Source organism: Colius striatus, chromosome 2, assembly GCF_028858725.1.
Source record: "Colius striatus isolate bColStr4 chromosome 2, bColStr4.1.hap1, whole genome shotgun sequence".
Lineage (NCBI taxonomy): Eukaryota > Metazoa > Chordata > Aves > Coliiformes > Coliidae > Colius > Colius striatus.
In genome coordinates, this window is record NC_084760.1 from 110,085,753 (window position 1) to 110,112,663 (window position 26,911).

At 53.6% G+C, this 26,911-nt stretch overlaps 2 protein-coding genes across 3 annotated transcripts; both read left to right on the forward strand.

The window, feature by feature from the left end:
* Positions 1-4: 4 nt before the first annotated feature.
* On the forward strand, positions 5-22,024 carry KLHDC3 (kelch domain containing 3). 2 transcript variants are annotated; one of them, XM_061989062.1, is made up of 11 exons: positions 5-148; positions 7,202-7,437; positions 9,533-9,709; positions 11,902-12,017; positions 13,441-13,512; positions 13,727-13,940; positions 14,860-14,946; positions 16,098-16,206; positions 21,033-21,106; positions 21,268-21,346; positions 21,434-22,024. In XM_061989062.1, exons 2-11 carry the CDS (start codon positions 7,284-7,286, stop codon positions 21,498-21,500), a joined length of 1,149 nt encoding a protein of 382 aa, XP_061845046.1. In that variant the 5' UTR covers positions 5-148; positions 7,202-7,283; the 3' UTR covers positions 21,501-22,024. The 2 variants fall into 2 exon arrangements, with proteins under 2 accessions (XP_061845046.1, XP_061845047.1); XM_061989063.1 differs by lacking the exon at positions 5-148 and adding an exon at positions 1,298-1,321.
* Positions 22,025-22,118: 94 nt separating this feature from the next.
* On the forward strand, positions 22,119-26,786 carry NPAS4 (neuronal PAS domain protein 4). Its single transcript, XM_061989061.1, has 9 exons — positions 22,119-23,588; positions 23,736-23,952; positions 24,490-24,656; positions 24,760-24,896; positions 25,051-25,156; positions 25,294-25,540; positions 25,807-25,916; positions 26,221-26,353; positions 26,436-26,786. Exons 2-9 carry the CDS (start codon positions 23,852-23,854, stop codon positions 26,719-26,721), a joined length of 1,287 nt encoding a protein of 428 aa, XP_061845045.1. The 5' UTR covers positions 22,119-23,588; positions 23,736-23,851; the 3' UTR covers positions 26,722-26,786.
* The last annotated feature ends 125 nt before the right edge of the window (positions 26,787-26,911 follow it).

Genomic DNA, 26,911 nt, shown 5'->3' on the forward strand with positions numbered 1-26,911 from the left:
GGGGCTGTGCCAGGCCGTGCCGCCCCGGCGGGGGAGGGCGCCCGCGGCCCCGACGAGGCGGGGCGGGGCGGCGCCGGACTACAAGTCCCAGGGAGCGGCAGGCGCAGTCGCTGGTAGCGGGGTCGCTGGGCCGTCTTCCCGCCGTCAGGTACGGGGCTGTGGCGGAGAAGGACCGGGGCTGAGAGCAACCGGCCGTTGGGGAGGGGCGGAGCGCAGCGGGGGGGGCTGCGCCGCACTCTCGGGGAGCCGGGCTGGAGCCGGGCGGTGGGTCCGGGGCTGGAGATACCGTTGAGCCCCTCTGTGAGGGCCGGGCGCGGGGCCCGGCGCCACCGCCCTCCCCGGGTGCCCTGGGCTGTGAGGCGGGCAGGGCTGGGCCCTCGGGACACGGCCGGAGTCTCGGGGCGGTCCGGGGGGGTCGGCGCTGGGGACGCGGCCAGTCGAGCCCACTCGCCCCCACCCGGGGCTGGCGAGTCCTCGCGCTGCTCGCCCTGCTGTAACCCGGCCGGGCCTCGTCTCCCCATCCTCGTGAGACTCGGTCCATGTCAGCCTGTGCACGCGTGCAGCGAGGCTTGGCCACGTTGACAGGCTTTGGGGCTTTGCGCCTCGTCCTTCCTGGCACCGTGTGCTCCGCTGCGCGATGCGAGCCCGCCCTGCCCTGCCCGAGCCCAGCGAAGGGCTCTGCTCCGAGGGCCCCGGTGTTCCGGCCACAGCAGGTGCAGGGGAAGAAAACGGCGTGGTTTGGGGTCAAAGGAGAAGCACCACCTTAGCTGCCGCTCGGCTTTCCTCAGCCTACTCCCTCCCCAGGGCTGCTCCCTCCGCTGGCAAGAACAGCTAGATAGTAGCTAGAGGCCAAGACACATTCCTGGTGGGGCAGAAGGGATCAAGGGGAATCTCTTAGGCACGCTCTGTTGAGAAGCAGCAGTGGGGTTTAGGAGGCAAGGTGAGATCAGCTCAGTGGGTGCAGAATCTTAGCTGGCTTTTGGGAAAAGCGTTAAGTCAGACAGTGGGCAAAACATTTGGGTGAAAAGAAGGAGGTGGTGCCGCTGTCTGCAGGGAGGGACGGTGGAATGCGTTTCTGCCTGAACACTGTGGTCTGTGATTCCCATGTCAACACGAGCTTTCCAGATCGATCTTGGTTAACGAGCTTGGGCTGTTCCAGCACCGTCTAGTTTACTGACGCTGGAACTGCGTTGCGAGTGTCCGAGCTGCTGAATGTGCAAGCTTGCAATTTCACCCTGCCTTAGCATAAATAGTCAAAGCATCAGATAAATGTCAAGCATGAAGTGAAGAAAGCGGGTTGTTCTCGTGCTATCTCTTAACAGTAAGTTGGATGTGCTTGAAATAGAACTATCTATATGGACTGCTGTGAGCTGGTTGGGCTATTTTAAGGGTTACTAAACCTTGCGGCTGGTATCTTTTGGGAGACGGGACTGAGGCAGCCACACGGTAGGATTTGCTCTGGGGAACAGCTTTGCAGGGGCAGCAGGCTGCTCTGCTTGGTGTGGGGCTGTAATTCTGGGGGCGACAGAGTGAGCCCTTGAAAATCCAGGCTCCTTTCTGCTGGATTCCTGCCCCCTGTTGTGGGGATTGACTGCAGCAAGGGTAATCTGAGCAGCTTTGAGAAATGGCTCTGTATCTCTTTTTGTGTGCACAGAGAAACGAGGCAGCTCAGTGAACTCTCTTTGCATGAAGAAGTGGATCTAAAGGTAGATGGGGTTTTTTTTTGTTCTAAGATCATCTGGCTGCAGTGCTGGGAGATGGTCGGGTTGCTTTCAATCTCCAATGAAATGTTTTCATTGTTCAGGGTTTGAAAATTAGCAAGCCTAAAGCAAACAGAACAAACAGCCGAAAAACCTGACTAAATCCGTGATTACTGTTCTTTTTTCTTCTATCTGTAACCACTTTGCTCAGGTCACCACAACGGTTTGTGAAGGCGTATATATACGAGTGAGGAGTTACTGAGTGGGGTTTTTTTCTGCTGATCCCAGACGGTTACACCCTGTGCTGGTAATCTCTTGTGAGGTAGAAGCTAGGGCAGCTGGGATGAAAGGTGTTTCGAGCATTACGTGGATCTTCAGGCAGCACAGCCAGAGGTTTGGGAGGGTTGTCTGTAGGTGCTGTATTTGAAGAACGAAGAGATGATTTAAAACTCTGGTTGTTGCCCTGCTTTAGCTATTCATCAATTCATGCCCCAGGTGAACTGCTGCACTACCTTTGCTAGATGTCAGTGCTGTCACAGAACAAGGATAGGTGTTGAAGGACTATTTCTCTATGAAGAAGGACACTTGTGAGCTTCCACTTGTGGTCAAGTGTCATGACGGTAGTGCCGGAGCCAGTCTGTCCTCACCCTGTGTCTCTTGTTGCACCACATACTCTGGAAGCGTGTGCCTGGGCTTGTGGTGCTGTGTGCAGTAAGTGGAGGGCTCCAGGCATTTCTGTGGCACCACAGCAGGTTATTTAGAGCACTTGTTAATTTTACACCCTACTGTGTTTAGCAGTACAGTATTGTAGGTGTTTCCAATAGGGCTTCTCCCACCGAGTCCTGAGGTTCAGACCGAACCCTTTGCTTTCTAAACTCCTCCTGAGAGGAGTCTGGGTGCAGCTGGATCCAATCTTACCCCTTGACTGTGAAGAAGAATTTGGCCTCTAGGTTCTGGCACAGAGTTGGTTTATTACAGCTGGAGCTGGACTCCCTGAACCAAGAAATCCCCATTATTATACCCTGACGGCCCAATTTCCCCTCCCCTCTTGTGAGGGCTTGGCCCAATAGTGATATTGGAGTCTGGGGTCTTGTTCCTTTGTCCATCTCCATCCAGTTTTTGTTCTCATCTTGTCAGTGAGTTTCTTTTGGTTATCTCGGAAGTCAAAGCTTTATGCAGATTTACAATCTGTCTTGGCTTGTCTGCCCTTGGGTGTCTTCAGTGTCATCTTTTGTTAACTTCAGTTAACTCCTAGTTCAGCTCCTTATTTAGCAGAGGATGACACCCAGTGCGACGTAACCCTGCAGCTTGTGGCCTCGGGCCTCAGTTTTCACAGTTACTCAGCTGTAGCAAGTTTCAATTCATCCTGGTTTTTGCTTGTTTAATATTTTCCGCTCGAGTTAATTTCCAGCACACCAGAACAACTCATGGCTGTGCTCACTTCATTTCCAGCATCATCAGCTGCGGGTACTTCAACAGTAGCTGAAGTGGAACTTGATTTTTTTAATAAACATTCTTATTCCTGGTAGTTAATGACACTGAGTTAAGGACCCACTGGAGTCTGAACGCAAATCCCGCTGCATTCTCTGTGCTTGGTGCAACTCTGCATACCTCATACCAGACTAGGGAAACAGGGAGTTGGGGGAGATTGCGTGGTTGCTGCCTGTGTGAGTGCAACATGGAACAAAAAGATCTGTTTGGTTTTTGGTGAGGTGAAGAGGGGAGCTGAGACGTGTGCCGGCGAAAGCAAGAGGTGGATTGAATCAAAGCACACACTCTGCTCTGTGGAGGAGACCCTGAGTGCGCGTGATCAGGTTGCTCAGCTGAGATTGGGATGAGAGAGGCAGCCAGGGCTTCCTGATCTAAGGTGAGCGAGCGTGCACCGAGCTCTCGGAGCATGGGGGAGTGCAGGTTGTTTGGGTTTGGTTTCTCTGTGTAAGACAGTTGTACTTGTTTGGGTGTAGCTTTTTGCCCTCCCTGTAAGTGTAGGGTTATAATTCCTGGGAGTGTCGGGGCGTCATTCCAGCTAGAGGTGCTAAATCAGTCCAAGGACCTCAGACCTTCAACCAGCTTCTTGCTGTGGGTGCAGCTGAGCTGCAGAGGCTGCTCTGAAAGAGGTGCAGCTCTGGGGAGGAGAGGGGTGACTCAGCAGGATCCAGCAAAGGGACACATGCTTAGCATGTACAAGGCAACCATCCTCTTGCCCTGCTGGCTTTTTGCAGTAGCAATAGCTGCTTTGATTTAAACAAATCAGGCTTAATTTTTTCCTGAAGTGTGCAAGCCCTTCTTCTGATCCACAACGAGTGTCAGTGTCACTGATTTTCCCTTTGGTTTGCAGAGCAGAGTGAAGCAGCACCTAGTTTGCACGAGTCAGGGTACATATTGCCTCCTGCAACCAGTGTCCTTGTGGTTCTCTTGTACAATTTGCCTCTCTTATCAGTATTTCAGTGTTTTATAGCCCACCTCCCTGTTGCTGGTGTCTTGAGTGAGAAACCACTGAATGCATTTTGCATTCAGTGCAGAGGGGGGAACTGCAGGAGGGAAATGGGCTTTGGGACAGAGGACTGCACTAACGAAAAGAGATGCGGGAAGAGTAGGGAGGAGTATGAAGGAGAACTGGGCTGGGAGAAGAGGGGGGTGGACCTGTGTGCAGCCAAAAAGGGAAGAGCAAATGCTCAGGGAAGGCTGGAAGACATTTGTGACCATTTTGGGGTAGAGTGGTGGCCAGTGGCAGAAAAGGAAGATGGAATCTGGCTGGGTGTTTTTATTACAGCATAGAGAGAAGCACTTGGGTTTGGAAAAACACTGCCAGCTTAAGTCCTGTGTTTTCCTTTGCCTTTTCACATGTGATCCTGGAAGGGTGTTTTCCTTTGCCTTTTCACATGTGATCCTGTAAGGATCGCTTCACCCTTCAGGTTGTTTTCTTTTCCTAAGATGACTGAGTGTTTCCACGTGCCCTGAAGCTGATGAGTGGCAGCCACAGGCTGTGCTGGCCAAGCTTTGTGTTTGTTCTGAAAGGGTATCCCCATCCCCAGCCAAAGCAAAGTGGAGCCAACTTCAACCTGTTCACTCCCACCTCCTCACCAACCACCCTCCTCCTGGGAAGGAGTGATCCCTGGAAAAACCTTTCACAACCATTGCAACGGTAGGAACCAGCCTTGAAATATCAATGGCGTTTCCTACAGCGTAACCAGCTGGGCCTTGGGCTGCTGCCTCTCAGTTGACCAGATTAACTTTTGAGGATGTGCAGCCTTTGCTTCCTGTGTTGCTGTGACTCATCTTAATTATGAAACTGTTCAGGCAGGGTAGCCATCTCCTGTTGGAGTGAAAGGACCAGTGTCCTGCTCTGGCAGGAGTGTGCTCCTTGGCACGCGTCTCGAGTGAACTCCCAAGGGTGAGGAAGACTTTTTCCAGCCATTCTGCCAAAAAAGGCAGCAAGCAGCTTGGTACGATGCCTGCCTGCCATGTCAGGCTACTGTGCTCCTGTGCACCAGGAGAGACCAAGAGGAGAACTTGGACATAAGCTTCATCCTCTTAATCCTCCGACATTGGCCTCAGTCTGAGGGGTGTTGAAAATCTCGATGCTGGTGATAAAAGTCGAGTTAAGCTCCTCCAGGAATCTCCTGTAGATTCACTTCACTAAAAAGTAATTTTAAGGAAGATGTTGATGTAGGAAGATGTAGATTTTTCCAGTGATAACTCATGACCAAGGCAGGAAACAGATTTAGATACAGGAAGCCTTCAAAATAGCCTGAAGGGGAACTTTGGTAGTCTCCATGGAAACTCATCTATTCTGTAGCTTGGTGGAGGACTTGCACAAGAACTGCTGCCTGGTTTAAGAGAAAAACAATGTCATTTCATACCAAGATCTGCTAGATATGAATTTGAGGTGATCCCAGGCATACACTGAAGCATGGCTTGTAGCAGAAGGAGGCTGTTCCTGGACCCTTCTGGATCAGCTCACTGGAGGAAAGCTCAGTGTGACTTTCTGAGTTGTTGACTGCCATTTAGGTTGAAAGAGTGGCTCTGCAGGAGGGACTCCTGGGTCTGCACTCATCTCTTACAAGTACGACTGCAGGATGCTCACTGTTCAGACTTTGCATGTGTCCTGTGGCTGTAATGTTCAGGTACAGAGCATGCTCTGGTTGACAGTGTATTTTGGGAACAACTTGAGAAAGAAATAACTTTAAAAAGCAATCACTCAAATTTTGCTGAGCTTTAAGGGTTCTGCAATCAGATGACTGGTGTTGGGATGTCTTTGAGTTGGAAGCCTGCTCTGTGCTCAAACCTCCGTGTTGGACACATCTCTGAGGATAAAATGGGAGTGTGCAGGTGGGCCAGATGTGGGGATCAGGCTGGTGGTGGGCTGTGCTGGTGCCTGGGTGTGAGCAAGTGGTCCCTTGGCTGAAGGGTTGGGGAAGCGGAGCAGCATCGAGTTGCCTCTTCTTGCTGCTCTCTGGCTACTTCAGAAACTTTAAACAGGAGGAAGGTTCTCCTTGTGAAAACTCACTACTTTCCAAACAAAGGGACAGAGAAAATGTGTAGCATTTTAAGTCTTTCCAATGCACCTGCAAATGCTGAGTCTGGGAAGGCAGAACCAAGCAATAGAAAAGAGACTGTCTGAAGTGACGATGTCTTTTCTAACAGCTGTGTTTCAGCTGAGGGAAAAGTGTTAAAGAATTGAACTGCCCTGCTTTTTCAGAAGCACCCAGGCAGCCCTGTGCTCCAGATCCTTAGATCCAAATGAGAATCTCTGCAGAAATCAACTGTGGTGACTTCTCTAAGAGATGACCTCAGCCATCTGTTTGAAGCGTGAAGCATATCAGTTTCTCAACTGAGATGTGATGGTACCGAATCCTCATAGTTGCGCCTGGATTTGTTGTGGGAGGAAAAAGCCTCATTCTGATCATGAGAAAAGAGCTGTATGTGGGAGGAAAAAAAACCCTTATTCTGATCATGTGCAAGGAGCTTTCTCCCTAGACTATGGGGTTTCTGTTCTCCCATGTTTAGTTAAGCTGGGCCCAAGCACTCAGATCAATGGCTCCAAATGCTGGTGGTGTGGTCCGCCCCCAAATCAGGGAGTCGCTTGCTTTATGTGGGGTTGGTGCTTTGGGTTTGTTTTTTCTTCCCCTCGATGTTTTTCATGCCTGAGCCAAAGAGCACGCTCTCTTGCCTCCGGCTCTGTTCTTTTCACCTTCACAGTTGGCTCCGGCTGCTTGTTTTCATTCATGTGGACAAATTGTTCTGGTGTGTCCGTGACGTGTATGAGAGCCAGAGGTGCTTGACTTGGGCTGCCTTTATGGAGGATTTTTTTGGTGTGTGAGGGCATCTCTGCTGAGCTTTGCTCAGGTTACTGTACCTGCCTTGTGTCTCCTTCCCAAGGCGAGACTAAAGCAGTTGGCAGATGAGAGAGGGTACAGCCATGCGACCTTCTCCTTCAAGGGAAACGCGAAGACCCGCAATGTACCTCATGTCATTTTAGCCTTCTGTCCCCGTTGCAGAGGCAGGCGGCATCGTGGTGGCCCAGGAAGCATGCAGCCGTGGCGCTGGGGGCCCTGAAGGCCGTGTGGCGCGCAGGGAGGAATGCTGCGGTGGGCGGTGCACCTGGAAGGTGGGCCGCGCAGGGTGAACCACGCGGCCGTGGCCGTGGGCCACAAGGTCTACTCCTTCGGCGGGTACTGCTCCGGAGAAGACTATGAGACCCTGCGGCAGATTGACGTCCACGTGTTCAACGCAGGTAAGCGTGGCCTCGTGGCGTGGGAAGGAGCCGGCTGTTGGTTCAGATGAGAAGCTCTCCCCCTGTGGCAGCCCGGTGTTTTCAGCTTCAGGAGCAGGATGCAGAGGGGTTGGAGTTGAGCAGAAATGCTGGATTAAGGAATTCACTGGGAGCGACCACATAGCCAGTGGCTTGGTTCAGTCTCGTTTTCTGTGGAGCCAAACGCAGCCAGCTGCAAAGAGGTGACATTCAGCTGGCTCGGGTCCCCTTTCCACTTTGCAGTTGTCCCTGCTGTAGAAGGGGTAGAGTAGGAACCAGCACACCCAAACATCCAGGTTTAGACTCCTGAGCTGTTTCCCTGTGGGGGCAGCTGAGAACTGCTGCCAGCATGATAGAGTTTGTAGGGGTGTGCAGCTGGGATGGAGACCTTCCCTTTGGGACAGCAGTTAGCCTGCAGATTCACAGAGTGGCTCTCCATAGAGTGGAGCTGGAGCCATTCATGTAGGATAGCCAGTGTCTGTTGGGAGGCTGTTGGAACCATGACTGTGCTGGGAGAGGCTTTGTTTCTTGATTCGATGCCCTTTGAACTGAAGAGGTTACTGAGCTGGTTCATGAGGTGTTTCCCTGTAATTAAGCAGGTGGTTGAAAAACTGAACATATGCTTGGATAGGTCCAACTGAACAGAGACGAGAGCAAAGAGCCCATGACCAGTGTTGCAGACTGGACAGTGTGCTGAGCTCTCTCCTAACACACACGTGGCGCGTAAATAAAACCAGTTTGTCTCTAAGATGCAGTGAATTCACTCCTCTAAATCTGTCTGTGGAGTTGACTGACTCATGCAGTGTTGGGTAAAGGGCTGCCAAGGTGACCTGCTCACTGTGTAGAGGGAGTGTAACTCGGGTTCTTGTCAACAATGACATTAGCCTCCTTCCAGAGAGACTCAGCTCTCACACTCACGGCAACTGAACGTCATAGGAAGTAAAACGTGCCAGTAGAGCACTGCTGTTATGGTGGAAGCATTATTACTGTGCCCAAAGGAATGCTGTGGCATTGATTTCGTTTCTTGCCACTCCCAAATACTCAAGTGCCACGATGCTGCAGCCACCATGTGGCAGGTGACACTGGCTTCCCAAGCCCGTGCTCCATTCCAGCGCTAAAGCCAAGATACCAGATCTTGAATGATCTCTTTCAGACTTCCAAAGAGGCAGAAAGACTGTTTTAGACAGGAAACATCCCATCTAGATTGACTTTAGCATTGCCTCAGTGCCCTTTCTGCCTCAGGATAGATGGTCACCTTTTCAGGTGCCTGATTCTTTCCCCATTTGAGTATTTCAAGGGAACCGCAGGCTGTTTTCTGTCATATTTTATGCTACCTCTGTGTTGAAAACAAAACAATGTGTGGCAGAGGGAAGGTGTCTGGATGCTGTTGTGCAATAACACTCACTGTGACTCTTGTACTGTCATTAAACCCTGTAATACTTGTCTGCTCTGGCTACTACTGAACGTGACACACAGACTGGCAGGAAGGAGAACCTGTCATCAGAAGGAACTTCTGTTGGTAACACAAGGTTAGCAGGCAGGACTCAGGCATGGATGGGGTGTAGGAGACGGACAGGTGTCTCATCTAAAGCTTAAAAAAACAAAGGCAAGCAAACCCTGTTCCTACAGAGCTGCTGCATTGCTTTTCTCAAACTGCACTACTGTAGATCCAAATGGTGCCTTCAGGTGTGTTCTCTTGCATGTTGCTGCAGTGAATTACTCCTGTGGTGCCTATCCTTCCAGCTTGGAGCCTCCAAAAACGTGGCTAGCCTGAAGTAGTGTCTGTATTCATTATCACCTCTGCATTTTATCTCTTTCCTTTCCCTATTGTGTTTTTTCTGTGTGTGTGTGCACTGTACCTTCTCTCACAGTCTAGGATAAGCTGGAGTGGAAACCTCTTAGGTGTAATTAATGTAGATTGAAGCCTATTTCTGTCCAGAGTCCTCTGGTCCTGCAGCGCTTCCTCAAGTCACAGAATCTGAAGGGTTTTAAGGGACCACTGTGCAGGGTGGACTGTGACCTATTTTCACAGGCAGCAGGCTTACCGTTTGATGTGGGCTCCAACTTGTGCTTTCAGTGTCTCTGCGCTGGATCAAGCTGCCTCCAGTGTGGACAAACAGCCGAGACCACGTGAGGGAGGTGCCCTACATGAGGTATGGGCACTCAGCAGTGCTCATAGATGACACCGTCTACATCTGGGGCGGTCGCAATGACACCGAGGGAGCCTGCAATGTGCTCTATGCCTTTGATGTCAGTAAGTTCCAGCTTCTCCCTCTTCCTTGTCACAGCTGCTGTCGATGAGACCTTCTCTTTACCCCGCTGTGCTGCTCCCCAACATGTTTTCCTTTCCCTAGGGCTCTCTGCAAAGTGATGTGCTGGAGGAGATGGTGCAAATGGGGCATTGGTGTTGCTGGGCATTTGAGCAGGTTGAGAAGGGGAGCAGAGTGATCAGTATGTCTGCACACTTGACTCTCTGTAAAAGCCTTTGAACAGAGGTTACTGAGCTTGTCTAATAGTCAAGCTGGGTTTAATTTTTCTGTGAGTTTTGTGTGCTCTTTCTCATAGTAACTACAACTAAAGCATTCTCTTAGTGTGATGATTATTCCTTAACTGTGGCTGAAGGTTGCAGCTGGAAGGAGCTAGAGCTCTTGAGGACTGGAGTTCCTCTCCAGAAGGGATTCACCTTTCTGAAAGCACGAAGGAGAATGAGAAATGAAACACAGTAGTCAGAAACAGGATGACAAAATAAGGGAAGATATGAGTCAAGTTAGATAAACACAAAAGATTGATTCTTTGAGGCTGTCAGTTGGCTTCTCCGTGGTGCTGCTGGGGTATCTGGGAAGAACAGGCACCAGCAGGAGCTGTGTGGACAGGAAAGGAAGGGAATACATCTGGATTCTGGAGGCAAGTCTGTCTAAATACTGACTGGTAAGTGGGTTGCTGGACTTGCAGGAAAACTGCTTGCTCTGGTAATTGGTCATGGATTCCTTTATTCGCCAAGAAATGTCTCACAGCTTGGAGCTGCTCTCTGGGCAGAGGTTTTCCTCTTTCCCCAGACACATGCAGCTGGGAAGCCACCAGTAAACCTCTACCTACGCAGGGGCCTTGTGGTTGGAGCTGCCCAGTATCCCTGCCAACTCCAGCACTTTAGCATTAAGTGAAAATTAACAGGAAGGCCAGACTTTGGTCTTGTTCTGAACCCTCTGCAGCTGTCTGTACATACTGTGCCTGTCCCTTGCCAATCCTGGAAAGTGAAGCTGGCAGTCACTGCCCTATGTCTATGGTATAAGTTCCACTGCAGGAGTGGCATCAGGCTGGATAAAGGCTTGTCTCAGTGCAGTTTTTTCCCCTGGGGTGCCAAGCAGATCACAAGTCGAGGTCTTTTCCATCTCTAATTTGATGTGTGGCACTTGGGTGTTGATCTCTTGCTGCTATCGTGTGACTGGGCTTGGAAGCGGCCCCGTTGAGGCAAGGCAACTCAATAGCTGCTGCAGCTTTCACACTAGAGGCTGCCCAGGGATTCTGTTGACCTTGCAAGACCTTTTGTGTGGTTCCAGCTGGAGCCTAGGTGAGTAGCTGTGGCTGCAGGCCAAGTTCAGAGAAGTTATCCTCGTGAAGAATGTTGCTTTGGCTCCACTGCTGCTGCTTCCTGAAATAAGCAGTTTGGCACTCTTGGCACTTTGCAGCAGTTAGGGAGGGCTGGAGGAATGTCTCCTGCTGCCTTGAGGCTTATCTGTGCCTCGCTGGGCTCTTGGGACAGGTGCTTGTTTGTACTTGGCAGCGAGTTGCTGGCTTGGATCCGTGTTGCCTTGGTGTGGAGAACAGCTCTGGCTGGTTTTAAGTCCTCTCCTAAATCAAGCCAACCCCTGGAGCGTAAGAGCAGAGGGGCTGCAGGCTCACGGGGAGCAGTGCAAAGGGAACTGGAGAGCGAGGAAGGCTCCCCTTGAGGGGATGACTGTAACAAGAGGAGCAGATAAGATAGGGAGAGCTGTGCTGCAGAGATGAGGATGTGCATGGTAGCTCTGATGACACAATGAGCTTATGGTCAAGTGACTTCTGCTTGCATTTGAGAGGGCTGTTTCCTCAGCCAGCTAACCTCTGTGCCAGCAGGTCAGTGGAGCCACATAGCATCATTGCTTTATTGTAATTAAATTGTGCATGCCTAACTGACTTACAAGTAGGCTTTGCAAGAGATTCAACAAAAAAACAGCATTTCCCAAGCAGTGCTGTACTACTCACACAAAATGTGGCAGGCTGGGCCAAGTCAGTGGCCATTCCCAGGAGCTGAGACCTTTGTCACTGTGCCCTTCCATGGCTACTTGCCCAAAGAAGCTTTGCAGCTTCTCCTGTGCGTGAAAGAGAAGGATTTCTGTCTCAGAAATCCCAGAGATATCCCATTCCAACATCTACTTCATTTTCTTAGTGTTGCCTCCTGTTTTGTTTCAGACACACACAAGTGGTTCACGCCCAAGGTGTCTGGAATGGTCCCAGGAGCTAGAGACGGGCACTCAGCTTGCGTCCTGGCAAAGAGCATGTTTATCTTTGGAGGCTATGAACAGCTGGTGAGTAGTCTCTGTAACTGTTATTTAGTGATCCCTTGGGACAGACAGTGTTCCTACCCAGGCCACTGGTGGTGGCAGGATATGGGGGTGTGTTTGTATCCGTGGTCGTTTTCATTCTATAACTCAGTAAAGCTGTGGCACTGTTTCCCCAGATTATGCTCATTGTTTTGTGGAGATGACTGGGGACAGCAGGCCTAATTTTTCTGTCCACTTTCTCAACCAAATATAGATAAGTACATAACATTTGAATAAGCTATTATTGATCTACACCTATTTGAATTTGGTTGGGAACAGGCTGCCCAGAGGGGTTGTGGAGTCTCCTTCCTTGGAGGTCTTCAAGACCTGCCTGGACATGTTCCTATGTGACCTGATCTAGGTGAACCTGCTTCTGCAGGGGGTTGGACTAGATGATCTCTAAAGGTCCCTTCCAACCCCTACCATTCTATGAGAAATGACACAGAAAAATCCCTTTCCAATGTCTGCAGTGCTGCTGTGAGATTTCTCAGTCTGGTGCATGTTCTCTGTATTCTGTACCTGCTCTCGCATCTTGCTGATGTGAGACACTCCAGCAAACACCTGCTTTCCCTCTTACTAAGAATACCTTGAGCCAAAGGTTAGCCTCCACTAGCTGGCAGTGTGCCTAATGCCCCTTTGAGCAAATCCTTATCCTCTGATCTTAAGAAGCAGGTAAATATCATTTCAGCCTATCACCTGGGTCCAGAAAAGCTGTGCCAATTCACATCTGTTTGTTTGGAAGAAAGATGATGGGGCTCTGTTACAGCAGTCCCTGTCCTGTTCCCCCTCTTCTGAGGACAATAGCATGCCAAATCCACAGTGTTGATTACAGTAGCAGGAGCAGTTAAAACGTGACTTGTTTCTAACCAAAGCCAAAGCAGCCTGTAGCTGTCTCGCTGCAGTCACAGGAACGTGTGCAGTTCATGTGATCACAGGCTCTTCCAGGCACCTTGCTGCAGATGAGTTTTGTGGGATTCTCAGAACCTTGAATGTGTTTGCTCCTGGATGTTTAGCTTCCTAGAAGTTATCTTAGCTTCTGCCTCTCATTGAGTGGCCTTGTCAGAGCCAGCTTGTGCCATTAGTGGCCCTTTCTTCTGTTGCTGCTTGGAGCAGAGTCAGGGTTCTGCTGTGAGTGTAGCTGTGGTGTGCAAGCATAGCCTGGGGAGTGGAACTGAGCACCAAACAGGTGGGAAAGTTAGGACAGTTTTGAAGAGAAATGGGCTTTGCCTCCCTCTTGTTAAGTGGTGTGTGCTGCCTACCCTGGCATTTTGGATCAAGCACTGTCAGACAGGCACTCGTAGGAAATGCTGACTCTGAAGAGATGGCTCCAGGACAGCATCCTCCCTAAGGCCAGATATAACCTAGCTTCTCAGTCTCCTTGTGACCAGGCTGCTCTGCTGTCTTCCAGGCTGACTGCTTTTCAAATGACATCCATAAGTTGGACACCACAAACATGATGTGGACCTTAATCTCTGCCAAGGTCAGTGTCTGGTTTATTCACTCTGATTCTGTGGAGGAAGTCTCATATCTGCTGCTCTCTGGGGCAGCTATCTACACTTGTCTCACAGCTTCTGTCTGGGGTGGCTGGGATCTGCAGGAGGGGAAGTTCTCCAGCAGAAGGCACACCCCAACTTCCCTATTGAGGTGAATCTCGATTGGGACGTGTGCATTCTTTCTCTTGTTTGTCTCTGCAGGGTACACCAGCTCGCTGGAGGGACTTCCATTCAGCAACCATCATTGGAACAAAGATGTATGTGTTTGGTGGCAGAGCTGATCGTTTTGGGCCATTTCACTCCAACAATGAGATCTACTGTAACCGCATTAAAGTGTTTGATACAGAAACAAACTCCTGGCTGGACTCCCCTCCAACTCCAGTGCTCCCCGAAGGCCGGAGGAGCCACTCAGCCTGTGAGTGTGGGTCTGCTGAGACAGGACAGTGGGAGGAACTTCCTGCCCGCATCACAGAGGTGTCTGGGGCTCTGGGAGGAGATGTGGGTTAGCAAGGGGTGCACAGAGCCCGGAAAAAAATCATGTAATAGAATCGTTCTTGATTGGAAAAGACCTTTAAGATGATGGAGTCCAACCCCTCCCCTCACACTGCCCAGCCCACCACTGACCCATGTCCCTCAGCACCTCAGCTACACAGCTCTGCAATATCTCCAGGGTTGGGGACTCCACCACCTCCCTGGGCAGCCTGGGACAGGGGCTGACAGCCCTCTCAGGGAAAAACTTCTTCCTCATCTCCAATCTAAACCTCCCCTGGCACAACTTGAGGCCATTTCTTCTTGCCTTGTTACTTGGAAGAAGAAACCAACCCCCACCTCACTACAGGCTCCTGTCAGGTAGTTGTAGAGGGTGATCATGTCTCCCCTCAGCCTCATCTTCTCCAGGCTGAACACCCCCAGCTCCCTCAGCTGCTCTTCATCAGGCTCGTGCTCCAAACCCTTCACCAGCTTCATTGCCCGTCTCTGGACACACTCCAGCACCTCAATGTCTGTCATGTAGCGAGGTGTCCAGAAATGAACATAGTATTTGAGGTGCAGCCTCCCCAGCACGAAGTACAGATGGACAATCCCTGCTCTGGTCCTGCTGGTCACACTATTTCTGATACAAACCAGGATGCCATTGGCCTTCTTGGCCACCTGGACACACTGCTGGCTCATGTTCAGACAGCTGTTGATTAACACTTCCAGCATCTCCCACCACAAAGCCTTGCCTGTGAAGGTGATGTAAGCAAATAGGCAGGACCACTGTGCTTTATGTTTGATGCTGGGACCAGGACCTGCTACATGGGTGGCACGCTGATGTCTCTGCTTACTCCCCACAGTCAGCTACAATGGAGAGCTGTATGTGTTTGGTGGCTACAATGCACGCCTGAACAGACACTTCCACGATCTCTGGAAATTCAATCCAGGTATTTATGTGTTTAACTTGTTGCAGCAATTGTGCTGAAAGCCCTGGAGTGTGTGAGTGCTCAGCTGAGGTACTTGACAAGGGCTAGGAGCCTGCCTGTGGAGGAAAAGGCTCTTCTGACAACACTGACAGGAACTTGCTACAATGCTTGGGACCTCTGTTCCTCCTCAGACAGTCTCCAAATCTCAGAAAGTGGAAAAGGAGGTATTGCTGAAAGACACAGTTAATCAAAAGGTGGTTGGCAAAACTTTGTCTTGTTAATTACACAGAAGTGTTGGCAGAAAGGAAGTTATGGGGAAGTGATGGGTTTAGGGGAGTGAGACTGTGAGTGAGGAAACCACTCAACTTGAGCTGCAGGGTCACTGTACCACACTGCCGTTGTACCAGATCAAACTGTGCAGCAGAAGAGGGCAGATGTTCAGCTGGTACCCTGAATATTAGTCAAATGTGAACTGTTTTGAGGTCCTCAATCCTCGGGCACTTTTCACAGTCCATTAGACTGATTTTTACTTGCCAACTGCTTTGTATAGCAAAGTTACCCAATAGCTGCAGCTTTTGATGGTCTATAAGCTAAACCGAGAGCTCTTGCAGTTTTCAGTGCTGTGCATGGGTGATTAGTCACCCTTCAGCATCCTTGCCATGGAGAGCTGTGAGGACAAAGGCTGCCATCTCCACCCAGTTCAGTTCCCCATGCTCCCCTCCCACAGCCAAGCTGTCCCAGCAGTCTGCGAGGATGCTCTGCATTCACAGCGCCTGCCGGCAGATGGAGTTGGTTCCTGCCTCTCCCTCTAGATCTGAACCGCAGCAAGGTGTTGGGAAAAGGAGGCTGCCTGCTCCTGGAGCTCTGCCCTGTGATGTCCAGCCTGGCAGCCCAAAGGGCCCTGGTGCTCAGGCTTTGCAAACAAATGCCTGGACCTGCAAACTTGTGTCTCAGGAGGCAGAGCTCCAGGGCTGTGCCTGGCATCGAAACAACCTCATAGAAGTGTATCATATTGCTGCTAGAGAGGAGGTTGACAGGAATGGTAAATGTTGGCCAGTTGGTGTCTGTGGGGCATTGGGTCTCTGTGATCTGTTTAAATCCACATCCTGCTTGTACCTCGGGTATGAGCCAGGCTCTAGTGACAAGCTGGTGTGCTCTGTTCTACCCCTTAGTTTCTCTTTCTTGGAGGAAGATTGAGCCCAAGGGGAAAGGCCCGTGTCCTCGACGCCGACAGTGCTGCTGCAGAGTAGGGGACAAAATCGTTCTCTTTGGAGGCACCAGGTGAGTTGTGTGGGGTGGCTCCATGAGAGGCTTTGCCATTTCCTTCAGTGGCTCTCCATGCTGTGCTGTAGTCAGATGAGCTTCAGGGGCACATGGCAGCTGTCTGTCAACCTTACAAGTGTAAGAAATTATGGAGATCAAAGCTTCTCTGGAAAAAGGAAAGGCCAGGGGGGAGAGTGAAGATATCATGTAAGCACCTGGTAACAGGCCTCTTTGTTCAAGTAGAAGCAGAAGTATGTAACATGCTGCTCAGGAGGGGTTGTGCAGTGGTCAAGCTTTCAGTGAAAGATGTTGTGGAGAGTAGGGAGGAGATCCTGCTGCCAGAAGGGCAAGTACCTAGTCTAATGTGCTGTAGCAGACCTCAGACTGACTTATCCTCCTTTCTGTGCTGCACTGCTTTTCCATCAGAACTTCCTTCTTTCTTTCTTTGGTAAGTGTGGTGTCTGCTAAGCTGCAGTGAGGTGTCACCTCAGCTGGGAGCTGTTTGAGAAGCCCATACACACAACAAGGCAACATCCCCATCCTTGTCAGTGCTCCTTAGCAAAGTTTCCATTCACAAAAGGGACCTGGAGTTTAGGATTTATCTGTCAAACACTGGAAGTGACACTGTCAGAGTGCAGGGCAGCTGGATGTGGCCAAGAGGCTTAACAGCTGCTAAAAGAAAGGAAGTGGCCCATCACCAGGACACACTCTATGCTGTCTGGAATGACAAATTGCAGCTCTGGAGCACAGGCCTGTTTGCCAGCATCTGTCTTTCAGAGACATCTGAAATGCTTTCACCCCACCACATGGTTTGGAAAGCTTTGGATCGTTCCCTGGAGAATGCTGGCAATGGCTTTTTGGGAATACTTCTGCAGACAGTTTGGGGAGGAGAAGAAAGCAGGGCAGGTTCTGCTGAAGGGGCTGACCATACCAGTGTGCAGTGGAGTGAAGGGTGTTCATGCCCCAGGAGTGCTGGGGGTGTGTGCTTAGTTGTAGGGTGTCCATATGGGTGTGAGGGAGTGCTTGGTGCAGCTGAGGTATGTGGAGATGCTGAATTTATCTATTCTCCTCTAAAGATACTGAGAGCTGGTAGGGCTTTGTGGCAGTTTTGGATGCTCTCAGATGCTGTGGTATGGATTTGTGTTATAGCAGCAGCTGGAACCTTTGGGACTTGGGGGAAAGGCTAGCAAACCACAACGAACTCAACACCTTTTGTTTTGGGGTTTGGTCCCCCTCTGCCTGGCAATGGCTTGTCTTCTCCACTGAACAACTTCAGTATTCAACTCATTCCTTAATCCAGGCTCTGGCCAGTTCATCAGCACTCGTTGGGGATAGGAAGAGCTGCTGGCAGCCAGGAATGCAGCCTGCTTGAACTGGAGGGTCTTGCAGGCTGGCGGTGGGGGAGAGGGGAGTGGGGGCTGTGCTTGCTTCCTGTAACAGTTATCAGGTGTATTCTGGAGCTGCCTGGGAGATAAGAAGTTTTCCAGGAAGTTGTTGTAATGGAGAACTCCCTGTGGTCTGCCTCCTGACCCGTGCTGCCTGCCCAGGCAGGGGGAGGGGAGCCCACAGCCAGAGGATGAAGGATGAGCCGGCATGGCAGGCAAAACCCCTTTGTCCTGCCTTCCTTTACAGGATTCACTGCTCAGGTGGTAGTTCTGTAGGGTGCCTGCTCCCATGGCATCCAAATGCTTTGTTTCTTTTGTAGTCCTGCCCAGACCCTGGTCTTTTTCCCCCAGCTGTGATCTCTCCCTGTGTCCAGCAGCAATCCTATCACTTGTGTCCCATTTAAGTGACTGAGAAGTCATGTAGCACTAAGCTCAGCATTCCCATTAGCTGTGTCACAATTGGGCCTCTGATCTGGTTTCATAGAATCAAAGAATTGTTTTGGTTGGAAAAGACATTTAAGATCACCAAGTCTCCCAAACCCCACAGCACTTCAGCATGCAGAGACCATCCACAGGGAGAGCAAAGGGGAGAGGGAATGCTGTAAAACAGTGGTTTAGCTCAACAGATGCCAATCCAAGTTTGCCTTGAGGCTGTGTTTTCCCTGACAAAGCTTAGAAATGCCTGGCCTTGGTGAGGGAGCAGAGGCTCTCACTGGTTGCTCGGTGCAGGGCCCAAGAGCATTTGCCAAGGTGCCTTGGTGCTGCTCAGCTTCAATGAGCCATTTGCTGGGCTCAGGCTGGCAAAGGGGTGCCCTGCACCCCACTGTCTGGGAGTTGTGGCTCTCTTGGTCTTGAACTCCAGGCTTTCCCTGGCTGCTTGCAGTTTGGTGATTAAAGTCACAGACCTGGTGCCTGCTGGCTTTCCTTTGAAAGATAAGGGATGGTCTAGGGTTTCCTGTGACGTGGATGTGAGATTAGATTGTGGTGTGGCGAGCACATAGGGGTGGAATTAAAGGGGCTCATGTCTGTATCCGGGCAGATGGGACCCATCAACAGCAGATCTGTGCCAGGAGTGGGCTGTGCCCAGCAGTTTGTGCTGGGGTTATGGGTAGAGGGGGTAAGTACTGTCTCATGTCGCATGAGATGTGAAGCTGAGCAAGTCATAAGTGAAGCAAATGACACTGGGGTGAGAAGTCACTGCTTGAGATCCCGGCTAGGCAGGGAGCACACTGCCTCATCACAAACCAGAGCAGGATTTAACACCTTTCCTGTCTTTTCCAGTTCTCCAAACAACCATCAGCCACAGGAGTGCTTTCCCCTGGCCCAAGCACAGGCTGGTCCCTCTGTGCTAGGGGATGCAGTGACTGGTCTTTGACTCTTCCAAAGGGGCTTTGGCTCTTCCACCAAAACCTCAGAAGCTGAGAACCATAGTTGAGGCTGTCTGCTCCCCTAGAAATGCCTGAATTCAGAGTTTTTCACTAGCATCCCAGGACCAACATCAGATGGGAATATCAGCAAGTTGGGATTGGTTTACAATGACTGTTGCACTGATGAATGCTGGACACATGCTCAGTTAGTCTGACATGCTGTTCCCATTGTGGCATGGCCAGGGAGCTGTGGCTGCAGCCCACAGTACTTCTTGAGTCAGACTGAGAAATGTCTGTGCTTACCCTGCCACACAGATGTTTCCTAGCTGCTCTCTCTCTGCTCCTCTTGCACCATCTCAAGGGCTGGGCAGGATCTGTTTCAGACCTTGTGCTGTGGTGCTTGGCACACAACTTCAGCACAGCCCAAAAGCAGTCCAGCTGCTGGCTTAGTCAGAAGAGCACAAGCTGATAAAATAGGATGTTTTCTTGGCTGGCAGTTGCCAACCACTGGGCTTTTGCTGGAGAGTTTGTGTGAATGCAACAGTTACGTGTGACTATTACAGACAAAGAGGGAAAGAGCTGCCACTAAGACAGGGGAAGACCTCGGTGTCTGCTTGAGGTGCTCATTCTCTGCTCAAAGGTGCTGCCTTTGCTCCTCTCTGGGAAAAGTTGAACTTCTGAAAAGCACCTGCCATATTGTCTTCAGAGAAAGCAGCTTGGCTTGTCACACGCTGTCCCACTGCAGTGCTGAGGCAGTGAGGTACAGCATGTCCTCAGCAGCATCCATGCTCCTGAGAGCTTACAGACAGGAGGATGTAGCTCACAGGTCTCCGTGGTGTGACTCAGGAGTAACGTGGAATGTGTGGCAGGCTGCAGATGTTTGGTGCAGCCCTGGGAAGCCAGAGGTGAGGCGTGCAGGGAGAGCACAGCAGCGTTGCCTACAGCATATGGCTCCCTTTTTCTCGCTTCTCCAGGTTGCAGAAAACGTGGTAAGTCTGCCACCACTTCTGGAGACAGGTCATGGCTCCCACAGTCTGCATCTCTGCAGCACAATTAGCCTTGCAAAAAGTCCTCTTGTCTCTCCAGCTGATCTACCCACCTCCCTGCAAACAACAGCACAGCTTTTTAGACTTTGTCCTGTGCTGTTGTGTGGTGTCTGATTCTTCCTAGATCAGACACTTTGTCCTGTGTGATGTTCTCCCAAATCCTTTGCATCCCATTGCATGTCCCCCCTTGGCAGTGAAGTGAAGCTGGCTTGAGGTCTGTAAAAAGACACAGTGTGGGCTGTGTCCTGCTGCCCTGTGGGGTGTTTGGGGCCAGGTAGGGCAGGGCTGGCCCCTGCCTGTGTGATCCTGATCTGTGTGTAGTCTCCCACAGTGCACTGAGCTCCCCAGGTGATGCCAGCTGATCTGACCCTGCCTGTGGGGCCTGTTTGTCACACAAAGAGATGCTTGTGCAAGCAAGCCTGCCTTCAGGAGATACAGACAGCCTTACTCCAGCCTGCTCAGAGTCATCTTCAGCCTTTGCCCAGGGCTCAGGTTGCCTCTCTGAGTGTCACTTTTTGGAGAGTTGAATCTGCTGATGTTGCTGAGCAAAACAGCCTTGAAACAAGCCTCAGATCTGGAGGCAGCTGTTTGCCAGGACCCTCCTCATGCCCTGATGGTGGGTGCTACAGTTCTAGGGGAAGTCTCAAGGTTGCTCAGTTGTTGGAAAGTGGTTTGGGAGGTATGTGGGGAAGGAGGAGTATGAAACCAGCCAGAGGCTGGCTAATGTACAAAGGAAAAGGGGGGCTTGCAGCTGGAGTAATCGTGAGGAGGATAAAACTCGCCCCTTTCCTGCTATGGTTTGCAGAGGAGATGATGTGTGTTTCTGCCCCCTGAGCCTGTTGCAGCTCTGCCCACTCTGCAAAGAGCTGGGAAGATGATGGCTTTGGGTGCTGCTGGGAGAAGCAGAGGGACAGGGAGGGAGCAGAGGGGCCCTGCATGGGGCAGGCAGGAACAGTCCCAGAGCTGCTCAGCCCTTGAGGAGCCCAAGGGACCATAAGCAGTGTACAGGCATTTCTGCACTGACACACTTTGCTTGGCTTCTGCAGCCCGTCTCCAGAGGAGGGAATGGGTGATGAATTCGACCTGATGGATCACTCAGATCTCTACATTCTCGACTTCAGTACGTGAGCACTCCCTGCCCAGCTGTCCCTGGCGTGCCCCCTGCTTGTCCCTCTCCAAGGGGACAGCTGGGATGCTCTGCCCAATTTCCTCTGGCTCTGATTGCACGATGCCTGACCCCCCTGATGAGGACTGCTGTGGTTAACTGCCCTCTTTCCACAGGTCCCAGTCTAAAGACGCTGTGTAAGCTAGCAGTGATTCAGTACAGCCTGGACCAGTCCTGCCTTCCCCACGACATCAGGTAGTGCTACCCTGCTGGGAGCTCAGCCCGTGGGTGCTGCCTGTCCTCTTGTGCTGTGTCTCAGTGTATCCCATTGGTGTGTTACAGATGGGAGCTGTCGGCCATGACAACGAACAGCACCATCAGCCGCCCCATTGTCTCCTCCCAGGGCTGACAACAGCTCGTCCTTCCACCGCTCTGCCCTCATCTTTCCATGGACTCTGACCTCTTGCTCCACTGCCTGCATGAGTTTTTAGCCCTTTGAAGCAAGGAACGTTTTGTTTTGTCCTATCCAGGCTTCCCTCTGCCTTTGTCATGCTTTGGGCAGCACGAGCGTGCAGGCAGAGCTGGCTGCTGGGGAGGAAATCGGCTCGCCTAGCAGCACAACTGACCTCCTTCTCCTTGCTGATGGCTGCAGCACCTCCTGCCTTCCTTCCCTTTGCCTGTGGAGCTGCAGCTGTGCTGGCCTGGTCTCCGGACACTTCTCAAGGGCCTGAATCAACTCCTACCACCAGCTATGGCTCTGGGCACTGCCTGGAGAGAGCAGGGACCTCCGTGCCTGCACCTGCCAGTGCTGACCAGCTCCTGGCATGAGATGGTGCTGAGCTTGATGTGGGGGCCTGGGCCCCCCTGGACTCTCTGCCAAGCTCACCTTGTACAAGAGCAACAGGGGGGGTTTTATAAATGCTGAGGCAGACACGGTTTCTGCTGCTCTGTGTGTCCTAGGAGGTGAACTGAGGGGAGAGACTGAACCGGGTGCTTTCCCCCACAGCTGCAGGACAGCAGAGGCTTGTGGGCCGAGGCCAGTGTGAGCTACAGCCCTGGCTGAGGTGTGAGAAGGGGAGCTGGCCTCTCTCCCCACCCAGCAGCATTGCCCTGGTGTGCCTGTCTCCTGCCCTGGGTTCTGAGGGGTCAGGGAGGAAGGAAGGGCATGTGTCCTGGCCTGGGGGGTACCCCACAGCTCCCTGCCCAGGGAGGGATGTGGAGGGGTGTCTGTGGCAGCAGAGAGGGCTGTGCCCGAGCCCCTGCCTGTGGAGGTGGGGTTCCTGACATGAAGAGGAGCTCCAGCAGCAGCTGTCATGGAGCTAATGCAGGGAAAGCCAGGAGAGTGAGCACTCGGGGCATTCCCTGGGATGTAAAGTCATAGGGCAGGCAAGAGAGATGGTAGTGGCTGCATGCCAGGAATGGGTGGCACAGAGCCCAGGCCATCTCCTCTGCTCTCAGGGTTGGCATCTAGCCAGCGTCAAGTGCTGCTCATCCACAAGCACCAGGCTGCAGAGGTGCCCAGGCTTCCTCAGCCTGTGAGAGGTGGGCAACATGGATGCAAGGAAACAGCCGTGAGTGGCTCAAGAGCAGTGACCAGCCCATGTCAAGGGACAGAAGGTCCCACAATTGTGACAAGAGCTCCTTCTTTGTGTACTGGCAGCACTTCATGGTGGTGAGCAACAATGGATGGAGCCCAGGGTGTGCTGACAGCACATCTGGCTCAGGGAGAGCGCTCCCAGCTTCGTGGTCCTTGGCACCTGCAGGTTATCTGTTAGGGCTTGGTGGGCATCACCCACATGTTGAGCCACCCTGTTCAACCACCTGCCTCAGCCACAGGCTGTGTCATGAAAGGGGGGATGTTTTTGTGCCACAGCATCCCTTTCCCCAGCACTGAAGCACCACATTTATCCTCCTTGTAGTGTGCAGGAACTACCTGCAGACAGGCTCAGCGTGCTGGGCAGCCTGGTGCTGAGCAGAGCGATTCCTGGAGGTGCTCCTGGCTGTCACTGGAGCTTGTGTGGGGTAAATCACAGTCTCTGAGACTGTGGAAAGCCAGCCTTGGTGCCTCATGCCAGCTGCTTCTAGGACAGCAAACCTTTGGCAGGGAGAAAGCTGTTCTGGGAAGAAAAGGAGCTCACCAGGGGAAAGGTCACAGGCACCCCACTCCCCTTCAAGGGTTCCCTCAAGTTCAGGAGTGCTGTGGCCTGACCTCCCTCTGCTAGGACTCTGCTGCTGACCTGGGAGTGGGACACTGCTCACCACCTTGGTCTGGGTTATCTCCACTGCATTTTCTTGGCACATCAACTCCCTCTCCCAGCACCCAGCTCTGTCATCAATGATGCTGGAGGGCAGCTGCTGGGCAGGCAGCCTAGCCACGGCCCTTCAGCCCATCACAGACCTGCTGGGCTGGCAACAGCCCTGGGCCAGGAGCCAGGCAGCTGTGTGCCCAGGGGTGGATCCCTGCTACCTTCGTCATCACCCCCTCCTGAGCAGCCAGGTTTGCTTTAAAGACCCTGGCTTCCTTTTATTGCTTCCCCTCTCAGATTGCAGCCGGCTGCAAGGGCTATTTTTAGCAGCCTGCCTTCTAAAAATAGCCCCGAGCTGTTTGGAGTTGCGTCACCAGAGGTAACTCTCCCTCCATCAGCCGCTTGGCCCCTGCGCCCCTGGAGGGTACAAAAGGAGGCCGGGAGCAGCGGGGTCAGCAGGTTCAGAGCAGCCACAGGCGCCGGAGGCTGCGGGACATCGCTTACTGCCGCCACCATGACCATCTTCTGCAGCCACTGCCACAGGCCGCTGCAGGCTGAGATGAGCTGCTTGCCCAGGAGGGACAGGCAGGTGCCCAGCGCCTCGAAGCCGTTCAGGTGAGCTCCCTGCTGCCTCTCCTCTACAGGGCTGTGATGGTCTCCTAGCTGGGAAGAGCCGCAGGCCTGTTTGTGTAGTGCCTGAAGGCCCCTGCAAGGGGCTAGCACCAGTTTGGGGCAGCAGGGCTGCCAGCCAGCACAGGGGGAGGTGTGGGAGCTTGGAAGGGCTGAGGGATTTGGAGTAGGGTCAGATGCACTGGGCTGGAGCTCACATTCTGGGTGCACTGGATGCAGTTTCCATCCCGTGGGGTTCGGTTGTGTCATTGGTTTTACCCCTCAAAGTGCAGTTCCAGCCTAGCCTCCAGTTGAAAAGGGCAGCATCCCCACCAGCAGTGTGAGCCATAACTGAGTACCTCTGCGGGCACCCAGCAGCCCTGGAAGGTTTGCTCTCCTAGAGCTGGCTGGGGCAGGCACTGAGCCTCTCGAGGGGAGCATCTCCACTCCCTGTCCCCGAGCCTGCGATTCTCCCCAGAGCGGTGGGCAGGGAATGCTCTCCCTCTCCTCCCTGCACATCTCCTCCAGCAGCTGGCTTTGCAGGTCAACCAAGAGTGCCTCCAAGGCTCGGCGGGACCAGATCAACGCGGAGCTGCAGGCGCTGCGCTCTCTGCTGCCTGTGTCCGCCCGGGAGAAGGAGCGGCTCTCCTATCTCCACACCATGGCCCTGGTGTGCCTCCGGCTGCGGGGGGCTCAGATGTTCCCTCCAGGTACCCAGAGCAGGGCTGCACTCTGAGCTAGCTGCCCTCAGGGGGTGGGAGGTACAGCTCCTGCCCCAGTCAGACAGCACTTCACCCCACGCTCTCCCTGCAGACTCGGCTGCTGCCGCGGAACCGATCCTCGGCACGGAGCTGCTCTCCCTGCTGCCAGGGTTTCTGCTGGTGCTCTCAGCCACTGGCAAGCTGGTGTACATCTCAGAGAACGTGGCTCAGATCCTGGGCCTCTCTGTGGTAAGACCTGCCTGCTGGGCATCCGCAGCTGCTGTCCCCATACCTGTCCTGGTGCCTTTATTGCCCACGGCTCCAGCAGGCTGCACACTCGCTGTGCCAGTGCACGGCCTCCTACGACAGGCACAGTCCTCCACCACAGCCCCTTCATTCACAGGTGGAGCTGCTGGCCCAGGGAGACACGATCTTTGACATCCTCGATGGGCGATCGCAGGAGGAGGCACGCAAGAAGCTCCTCCTCGCCCAGGACCAGCCTGGCAGGGGTAAGGGAGGCCTTGGCTGGCACCTCACGGGTGCTGCTGCCCTGCTCTGCTCCTTTGTGACTGCAGAGAGCTGGGGCCAGCCCTGAGAGTGGGGCAAGGCAGCCTCTGACCCGCTGCACCTGTTTGTTTCCCTGCAGAGGTCACATTTGTCAGTGAGATGCGCACCTCCAAGGCCTTCCGGCTGCAGCACGGTGGCAATCGGGCCGTGGCAGTGTGTGGGCACTTCAGGGCTCTGCGCTGGCCACCATCCCCCTCCACCACAGCCTTCCTGGCCCTCTGCACCCCTGTTGCACGGTTGCCTGCAGATGCCGATGCCATTTCCCAGGACGACCTATTCCAGAGCACACACCTCCTAGACATGACGCTTGCTGATGTCACGGAGAGGTGAGGGTTGCCTGCTCACACCATGGCCCCAGCCCTACAGCTCAGGCATCAACCGCCATTTCCCTTCACCAAGCCTGGGGGGAGGATGCAGGCTGGACCCTGCATGGGCACTGAGACTGTCCCACACACTTCCCAAGCCCCTTCCCTCACTCGTTTGCAACTCTTTCTGATAGCCCTGTTGTTTTGCCCTCATGCAACAGCTGCTCCTCCCTGACACGGTGCAGACCCTGTAAAGCACTCACTCCCCCTCCTCTTGTCTTCCCCAGCATCACCTACCACCTCGGTTACCGCAGGGAGGAACTGATTGGGCAGTCGTGGTACAGCCTCCTGCACCCCGAGGATGCTGAGCTGGCAGCAGCCCAGCACCGGGCTGTGGGTGAGTGTCAGCCCTGGGCACACCCTCTGCCTCAAACCTGCCTGTCAGGACAACAGAAACATAGCACATCTGCTCCTGCCCGCTCTGGCTTCCCTGTTCCAAAAAAGACAGAGCAGGGACTTGGTTACACACCCCCTACCCCGGCTGTAGGTCCCAGCTTCCAAACTTGGGACCTGGGGCAGAGAGGAGGGACGAAGCCCCCTAAGCACAGGAGCAGCCTCTCGGGGCAGCCTGCGGGGTGTGCGGGCAGGGTGCGGCTCTGCCCCTGTGCCCTGCGGCGGCTAACGCGGCTCCTCTCCCGCAGCGCTGGGCACCGCCGGGACCGGGACCGCCGTGCTGCGCATCCTGCGCAGGGACCGCACCTGGGCCTGGCTCCGCGTATCGGCGCGGCGCGACGGCGGAGGCCACGCCATCAGCTGCACCAGCCGCTGCCTCAGGTGAGGGCTGAAGCGGGGCGGAGGGCCGAGGGCAGCCGTGCCCCGGGGCCGCCGCCGCCGCTTACGACCGTGTCCGCTGCAGGGAGGAAGAGGCGGTCTACCTGCGCGCCCGGCAGCACCCGCCCGCGCCCCGCATCGCCGCTCCGCAGCCGCCGGGCCAGGAGCTCAGCCGTCTGGCCGCGCAGCTCCGCGCCCTGGCCGACCGCCTCTCGCCGCCCGCCGCCGCTCCGGACCGACCCCGGCCGCAGCCCTGGCCCGCGGCGGGACCCGAGGCGGGGCCGCCCCTTCCCCGCCTCCCGGGACACCCCGTGCCGGGGGCGTGGCCTCCCACCGCGCACACGCGCCGCGCGCCCTGCCTCAGCCAATAAACGCCCCTGCTCCCGCCCGCCCGTGTCTGCGCGTGCGCCGGCCCTGCCGCTTCCGCTGCCGCGCGCGCTCGGCTCGCCCTCACGGGCACGGCGCTTCTGCCGCCTGAGGGGAGCGGAACGGCGGCGTGAGGGGAGCGGCTGCGGGGCGTGGGGGGAACGGACGGCGGCGTGAGGGGAACGGAACGGCGGC